Below are 9,321 nucleotides of genomic sequence, written 5' to 3'. Positions count from 1 at the left end.
ACGCGAGTTCCGACTCGCCCGACCCCCCAGGGCCTCGGACGCGAGTTCCGACTCGCCCGACCCCCAGGGCCTCGGACGCCAGTTCCGACTCGCCCGACCCCTCAGGGCCTCGGACGCCAGTTCCGACTCGCCCGACCTCGTCCAGGCTCGGGCGCCGGACCCACTCCACCTGGGCAACAAGACTTCACCCGACATGACGGACGCGACGGCCCCCATAACGCAGCAGGGCAAGGCGACAACTGTTTCAACCACCCCAGTCACTGCAGCCTTACCCCTGTCACTATACATCCTTACCCCTGTTCACTGTAGCACACTATCGCACAGTAGAAAGGGAATGGGTGAGGTAAATCAGCACCACTGTTTGTGGTCATTTCCCACTGTTGACGGGACATGCAGCAGTGCCGGCGATCCGACCCCCGCGACCCCTACAGGGTTCGGTAACCCTCTACAGGAGAAGCCATGCCGTCGACCATCCCACAAGGACGAGATGGACCAGCTTCAACAGGGTCGGGACTGTGTTTTCACCCCTCAATAAAAGAAATCTACCCATGTAAATATCTGGCCTCCCCTTGGGACTATAAAAGGGGAGCCAGGGTACACACAGAGGCCCAGAACACGCACACGACACTCCTTCATAGAGCAGCAGCCCGCACTCTGTCCACACCAAGCCGAGACCTGGGACTTAGCCCTCTCTCGCAACCAGCTTGTACCCCCTACTGCAAGCACCTTTAGGTGCAAGGTTATACAGAATCCACCACTACACTGGACGTAGGGCAGTCTTAGCCCGAACCAGTATAAACCCTCTGTGTCTCACTTGCATCACCATCCAAGCTTGGTCAGTCACGCAGAATTATACTTGTTAGTGCTTAGACCACGAGTCTAGACGCCGACACTATCTCCAATAATCGTCACCCAAAATACAAGACTCATTTATGCTTTGGATAGCGCTACAGGTAAAAGGTTTCATATCTATTTTTAGTCTTCTCCAACAACAAGACCTAAAAGACAACACTCTCTGCAAGGAGAGAGGATACCCAAATTTGGGTTATGCCTCTTCTGATACCCAAAATGGGTCTTCTATATGAGTACTCTGTTGGAGACTATAGGTATTACGTTCGAGATCCATTTTAGGTTTGGGTTCCCAAATAAGTCTCCTGTTGAAGACAGCCTAATACACCATATCTCTGTTGTAGGCAGTTAATTAACAACTCAATTTTCTCTCTCCTATCCACTAATCATGTTTCTTTCGCACCTATCATGATGAGCCGGGCACCACCCTGCTTTTCATGAAGCCAGTACACAGTACTGCACGCCTGCGTAATGCATGCACCCTGCTGCACTGCAATAGACAACTATAGTCAGTAGCCAATTTATTATTGGGCACATTTATCATGTGTACGTGTACATATATACCTCCACACACGTGAAGCTAGCTAGGACATGAGTGTACCAGCGGGCGAGGCGAATTATCCGATCCATCGCCCCGACCGAGACGACCGGCTCTCGATCGTCGTCTCGATCCGGCACATTAAGGCTGTCTCCAATGGGAGACCCATTTGGGAACCCAAACCTAAAATGGGTCTCCAACATAATACCTATAGCCTCCAACAGAGTACCTATACAGAAGACCCATTTTGGATATCAAGAGAGGCATAACCTAAATTTGGGTATCCTCTCTTCTTGAGACCTATTTGCAGAGAGTGTTGTCTTTTAGGTCTTGTTGTTGGAGAAGACTAAAAATAGGTATGAAACCTTTTACCTGTAGCGCTACCCAAAGGACAAATAGGTATTGTATTTTGGATAACAATTGTTGGAGATAGTCTTACAGTCACTAGCGAGCACACAGTCCCGGCCCATGCATGTATGTATATGGTTGCTGCGAAGCACCATTCGATCAAATCCTTTTCTTCTTCTTCTCGTGACTGTGACTGCTAGCTAGCTACTACCCAATTTTTTACAATTTGGCTCTTTTTTTGAAAAAAGTTCACAATTGGACCCCTGGAAAACTTAAATGCAGAAATGGACCCAGGGGGTCGGCGCCATGCATCATGGCGCCGAGGTTTCACGTCTCGGCGCCATGGATCACGGCGCCGAGGTCCTGGACTGCCTTCTCACGTGGATCTGACGTGGCAGGGAGCTCGGCGCCACAGATCACGGCGCCGAGCTTCCTGCTACAAACCAGCCGACGCACTTCGCTACCCGTGGACACCGTTCATATTTTCATCTCCCCTCTCGGCTCTTTCTCTCCAAAAACCGAGCACGAATTTGGATTCAATATTTGGACCATCAAAAGTTTGATTTGTTCCATAGATTTTGAAGAGCCAGGTATACTCTTTCACATATTAGTTTTTGACTCATTGATTTGACCTATATTACACGTATGTTGTAGACTTAGATAAACCATTTATAGTTTTTTGAATGGATGATTAATATTTTTCTTATGCAATCGTAGAATGCCACGTCGTGGAAAAAGTAGCAAACCAAGGTAACCTTTCGACATGTTTCGATAAATTTCATTCGTTATTATTTATCATTTGGTAAATTGTAGTTTTCGGTTCAATCGTTATTTGCTATGACTTCTTAGAATTGAATTATTTGAACTGTAGCTATGGCCGGACGACCGGTAGTCCGTACATCCACAAGCCGCTTCCTAGCGGTGTTCCAGTACCTATGTGCTTTTGTGGTGATCCTTGCAAGGTAGAAATTTCGGAAGACGAGGAAACCTATCGGCAGAGGTATTGGATGTGTTCGAATTTTGCCTGGGAGCCTACGCCAAAACAACGCCGCAGTAACTTTATTGTAAGTTATTTTTTCTATTGTGCACTTATTTATTTGTGTCCTACGAAGCATGATTTAAATTTTTGAATAAATATATTTGTTGCAGACCCCTCCACCATTGTGTGATTTTGAGCAGTGGATCGACACTGAGGTTAAGGAGTCCGACAAGCGGCTTCTACAAGGCCTAAAGTAGTGGGATGCAGAGCGTGCAGAGATATTAGAGAAGAGACGTAGAGAGGAGGCTCAAAAGAGGGAGCACAAGGAAGAGGAGGAAAGAAGACGTGTTGCTGCGGCTCGGGAGGAGAGGGAAAAGAAGCTTGAGCGTGTGCGCCGAGCGAAGGCAGGTATTGATGAGAATCCAGATGCCCAGAGGAAGGGAAAGTGGCCTCGTTGCACTCAATAGTTACATTACCTTCTTGTTCTTTGTTTGGTTCATGGACAATATTGTTTTGTGTTGGACTTTTCAATTTGTTGTTATGTAATGCACTTTAGCAATTTTAATTTGGTTTCATTATTAGTAGACAATATTTTTATTTGAGTATTGCATAGGCAATGAAATGAGGATAATTAGTTGAAATAGAAGTTAACGAACTAGTATATTGCATAACTAGTAGCACACATCACATTGAATGGCATGTCAAAACATGCACCAAACAAGGGTGCAGAGGTCCGAGACTAAACCTAACATGCCTTAGGTAATTCAAGCAATTAACAAGCACAGGGAATGGCATGTGAGAACATATACCACACAAAGGTACATAGTTCTTTCGACTAACCCTAACATGCCTTAGGTGATTAAACCAAACAACAAACATATGGATGTGGCCTGTGAATTAGTTCAGTTCTACCTAGTAGTGTGGCCACATAGCAAACTGTGTTGCCCCTTCTCCATAGTATCCTCCCGTTGTTGTTGGTGGTGGTGGGGGTGGTGGTGAAGGAGTGCCCTTGTTCTTGTGATTAGGGCATGTGCAGTATGGATCATTGCATATTGTGTTTTGGGAGCCAGTAGCATTGCTGTTGTCGTCCTTTTCGTCGTCCTTGTAACCACAGCTAACTTCCGTTTCTAAATCAAAGATACGGTCCTGCAGGTAGTAGATGTACTCTACATGGGGATGAATAGGTCTAGGATCGACCCATCTGGTGAAGCCACAGTTCTCTTTTGACAAGGATGACTGCAATAAGTATGTAGCTTTAGCACAAGAGAGTATCTTATTGAAGGTTGAATTAGTAATATGACTTACCCATGCTCGTGGACATTTGAAGAAACGACGCCCTCCATCTATCCCCTCTGTGTACATCTGCACCAAACAATCCTCACCATACATACATTTTGGCCACTCTTCTTTTCGGTCATCATATGCCCTCAGTGGTGCCTCTTTAGTAAAATCATGTTTGCTCTCAAGGGGGAACCTATCATAAATTGCTTCCTCAAAGTCTTTAGGACCAAGAGGACCCTCCCAAAGAAAGGGATTACCCTTCATCGCCGCCTTTCCCTTTCCCTTCCCTCTAGACGACCCTCCAGACATTTTTACTTGAACTGAACAATCTCAAGTGAGTAGCAACGCTCTCACCACTGCGTATATATATAGGAACCCAATAGTTGGTAGCCGTTGTAGTATATAATAAATGCACCTGAAAAGCCTAGATTCTATTACTGAAAAGCCTAGTTGAAAACTGAAAAGTCTATTTGGATTGTCATCTGAAAAGGCTAGATTCGTTCACTGTTTCGGATGTGATGATTCAATGAAAAGCCATATTGGTTCACTGTTTCTGAAAAGCCTACACTGCGAAAACCAATAGGAATGGACCACAGAATATGTGCACTACATTGAATAATTCATGGAAAAAATTTGCAAGAGTTTCCCCTATTTATGGTACATCCACAGTTATAAATAGACATCACAGTACAATACAAACATTGATTCATCCAAATATCACAACACAAGCACATACGCCATCAGGAATGATAGTTCAGATAGTCCACAGAGACCATACAGTCCCATATAGTACAAATAGTCCACAAAGTTCACAGTGTCGATACATGCAAAATAACAGAAGTTATGCCATCAATTCTAAGCTGCTACCATGGTGTTAGCACAGAAGTCATCCTCACTGCCTCCTAGTCTTACCCTTACCCTTGTGGCCAAGAGCATCGGTGCCTGGAGTGTACCTACAAGGCGAACGACGTCGCCTTCTTGCAACCTGCGTAGGCTGAGTAGAAGGAGCATCAGGAAGCTGAGATAACCCAAGCTCGTCATAGTCACGCTCCTCGGCCACCCCCTCTTCGTCCTCATCATCATCGCTTTGAAAAGTGTCCATAGTTGGCCGAGACGAGCTCTGTCCTCCAGATCCTATAAACATTGTTCAAATTATGTGTGCACTTAATTCAATATCTCATACCATGAAAATTGCTCAGTTCAAATAAACAACAAATTTAATAAAATTATACCTCCCAAAGAAGATGTACCGGTGGCCTTAAACTTCCCGGTGGCCTTTTGTTTACGAGCACAGATCCTCCAGTTGCAATCTGACATCTCACACACAACCGTGTAGCGGCGCTCAACATGGGAGTGCATCACCTTGAAGGGTCTTTTACGTATTACAGAATATTGTTGCAACCACCTTCTTAAGCTGGGCAAATCATTAAAGATCATGCCCTTCTGAATTTGCACACTCTCACCAGGCTCAGGAGCCTCCAGCAGCTCATCATCTCTTCCCTCTGCATAAGCATTTTGAGAATGACTGAGGTCACTAAACTCGTGAACTAGTGGATCACGATCAGGACAAAAACGTCTGATAAGCTCCATTTCTTGTTCACTTAAAGGTGCAACTGGCCGGTCATCATCGGAATCAACAGCTCTAGCTGTGCCATAGGGCTCCTCATCATCCTCAATATTAACATCCAAACTATTAGATGCTATAAAAGCTGCGTCAACATTAAATGTTGGAGGCACAGGATGACAACAATCATTACTTGGATTGTCACCTACAACAAAACCACAAATATGCATACAATTGAGACAACTAAATCGAACGAAGGAATGCTAACAAAATGAATAATGCAACTACGCCACTTACATGGAATTGTCTGGGTCATAGGGGTATGTACGCAGCCAACCTCATTGGGACCGGATTGAGCATCAGGAACGACAACCACATCTTCCACACCCACGTCCTGAATGGGTATAAGAGAAGCTGAGGGTGCCGGATTGTCCGGTTCCGGTGAGAACCCACCAATGGGTGGTTGCCAATTAAGTGGAGAATCCACTAGAGGGCCTGGCTCCTTGGACAAGTTGCGCACAACCAAATCCAAACATTTAAAGTCACTCTTCATGACAGTTTTGACATATTTGTCCCATTGAACCTCGGATACAATTGGGACCAACCGCCTAAAAATTGTCCCTGACCCGCCATGGTGAATGACCCCCTCAATTAAGATTTCTTCTTCATTCGAATTACATTTAAGCTCATCACGAGCGCTACCCATCAATTCAGAAAACAAGGGCCGCTCATCAAACATCAAAGGGACCGTTTGCATTCCAACAAAATCAACATTGCCAAATTGATCTTTCTCCACACTTTCTCCATGATATAAGGTTACTAAATTGTCCATCTAATTGATATACAAAACAACCATGTTACTAGACATATAACTAATACAAATAAAACACCTAAATATCTATCTAATAAAATACGTATGTAACTAACTATATAACTAAAATTACAAACTAGATTTATCTAACTAAATTACATAACTAAATTCTAAAATATTAAATAAACTAATCTAAATTAAATAAACAACTCTAAATTACATAACAATATTCATATAAATAATACCAATATAGAAAATTGCTACAAGAATTATTTCAAAAATTATACAACTTAGAAAACAAACCACATTATCTAAACAATTATCGTACTAGGAAAAGAAAAAAAATACCTGCAGCAGCCGCCGGGAGGGCCGGGCAACAGGCGGTGGCGGCCGGGGGCAGCGGCCTCTGCTCCCGGTCCGCGCGGGGCGGGGGCAGCGGCGGGCCGCGCAATGGCGCCCGCGGCACCGGCGGGGCGCGCGGTGGCGCCCGCGGCACCGGCGGGGCGCGCGCAGGCGGCCGTGGCCGCGCGGTGGCCGGGGCGCGCGGAGGCGGCCGGAGCGCGCGGAGGCGGCCGGGGCCGCACGGTGGCGCCCGCGGCACCGGTGGGGCGCGCGGTGGCGGCGCGCGGTGCCGGCAGCGGCGGCGGAGCGCGGTGGCGGCGCGCGGTGCCGGCAGCGGCGGCGGAGCGCGGTGGCAGCAGTCGGGCGCGGCGCGCGGCGTGAGCAGGGCCGAGGAGGCAGCCCAACACTTTTTATCCTACCTCGGCGCCGAGCTCGGCGCCGTAGTCTGTGGCGCCGACCTTTTTTTTTTTTGCCACTGCCACGTCAGAAAGTACGCTGCCTGCGTCCAGGACCTCGGCGCCGTGATCCATGGCGCCGAGACGTGATACCTCGACGCCATGATTCATGGCGCCGACCCCCTGGGTCCATTTCTGCATTTAAGTTTTCCAGGGGTCCAATTGTAAACTTTTTTCAAAAAAAGGACCAAATTGTAAAAAATTGGGTAGCTACTACTGCATCCCTTTCTCCAAATAAGACCTTGTTTAGTTTAAAAAAAATTGTAAAATTTTTCAGCTATCACATCAAAGCATGAAGTATTAAATATAGATAAAAAAATAATTAATTATATAGTTTATCTTTAATTTATGGGACGAATTTTTTGAACCTAGTTAATATATGATTGGATAATATTTATCAAATAAAAACGAAAATACTACCGTACGTGTCATTTTTTAAAAATTTTAGAACTAAACAAAATAATGCACTAGGGAGTCTAATTAATTTTGCTTTTTTATCGATCGTGAGGGAATCGATATGACTGATGATGCAACGGCTGTCGTCTAATAACTACATACACTCCCGACAAGGAATTCCGGCAAGAGGGTAGTCCAGAGACTGCTAGTACTGTTTACTATACTGTTCAATGTATTGATATTATTGCTCACAAGTGTTGTCGTTCACGCGTTGTTTACTCTTTATGTTAAAGCAAAATATGTTTGTTTTTTTTTTCTCGAATACGCAAGAGGGTTGCGTATCTTTGTATTAAGTGAGAAAGTTCAGTACACTCCGGCTTAGCCGGGCATCCCAAAACTTGCAAAATATGTTTGTTGTTCAAGTGTTTTTAATTAGGCGTTATTCACCGTTTAGTGAAAAAAAAAACCACGCCCACTATCCATGCATCTGAAATTCCAGGGAGCTGAGAGCGCCTTCGCTACTGTACGTTCAATATGTACATTCCTGCAATTCAATGTACTATTCTTGTAATTCAATATACTGTTACTGGTGTTTACGAGGGACTTTTCTAGAAACCACGCAACTGTTCACTGTGTCTGTTCTTTTTCTTTTCCTTTTCTATAGAAATGTGCATGTACATTGTAATAGAATTTACTTTCTTGTTTTCATCATCACGTGTCACCTACACGATTTGCGACTCGAAGATTTACCCAACAACCACGTCATTGTTTCAATACATATTGAAACGGAACTACATACTAACTCTTAATGTGTCTTGGAATCATACTACTTTGTACCATTGCTATATATGGTTTGTGAGCCCATGTCACTACAGGATCATAGAGAGGGACATAGCGGCATTATGGTAATTAAAGAAAACCAAAAGATACTCCGTGCTTGTTGCTGCCGAGATTGTGAAAAAATAAAAATGAAGTAAAGATGACATGGATATATAATAAAGTGTTGAAAGTTAGTGGCATGACATGTCTATTAGTGAAAGATGATATGGGTAGTTAGTGGAACTCGGGATACAACTTGAAATGATGTGGATAGCTTACCATTAAGAGGTTGGAATTTAGAGGCATGACATGGCTATTAGTGGAAGATGATGTGGATGTTTTGTACATATCTTGAGATAGAACTTGAGATAACATGGATAGCTTGCATTAAAAGGTTAGAAATTAGTGACATTATATGGTTATTAGTAAAAGAGATGATGTGAATGTCTCGTATGTAAATGTAGAAGTTTGAGATGACATGCATGGATAGCTTGTATTAAGAAGTTGGAAGCTAGTGGCATGATATGACTATTAGTGAAAAATAATGTGAATATCTTGCATGTTGAAATAAAACATGAGATGACATGGATATATATAGCTCGCATTAAGAGGATGAAAGTTGGTGGCACAACATGGGTATTAATGAAAGATCATGTGGATATCTTCCATGTTGAACACGAACATGTGGTCAGGGTTAGTTTTATAAGAGATAATACAGATGCACTTGATATCTAGCTAGTGGTTCAGATTGGTCGCCCGATTATGGTCAATCCTAAGTGACCAATGCCATTTCCTGTTCACACACGGCTCGTCAACGTTGCGACATGTACATATTTCCTATACGACGGCAAGGAACTGCAAATTAAACACGCGTGTGTGGATTCTATTTATCATCATATATACAACATTTTGGAGTACATGGTGAATAATGATAATGAT

At 44.2% G+C, this 9,321-nt stretch overlaps 1 protein-coding gene across 2 annotated transcripts; it reads left to right on the top strand.

Moving 5' to 3' along the window:
* LOC110437369 lies at nt 1,984-2,968 on the top strand. Of its 2 annotated transcripts, none has more exons than XM_021465825.1 (3): nt 1,984-2,325; nt 2,453-2,485; nt 2,607-2,738. In XM_021465825.1, the coding sequence occupies exons 1-3, from the start codon at nt 2,049-2,051 to the stop codon at nt 2,699-2,701; spliced, it is 405 nt and encodes a 134-aa protein (XP_021321500.1). In that variant the 5' UTR covers nt 1,984-2,048; the 3' UTR covers nt 2,702-2,738. The 2 variants fall into 2 exon arrangements, 1 of the variants encoding a protein (XP_021321500.1); XR_002455464.1 differs by adding an exon at nt 2,885-2,968 and having other exon boundaries at nt 2,000-2,485; nt 2,607-2,799.

This window comes from Sorghum bicolor, chromosome 7 (assembly GCF_000003195.3).
Source record: "Sorghum bicolor cultivar BTx623 chromosome 7, Sorghum_bicolor_NCBIv3, whole genome shotgun sequence".
NCBI classification, from domain to species: domain Eukaryota; kingdom Viridiplantae; phylum Streptophyta; class Magnoliopsida; order Poales; family Poaceae; genus Sorghum; species Sorghum bicolor.
This window is presented reverse-complemented; position numbering and strand designations above follow the sequence as displayed.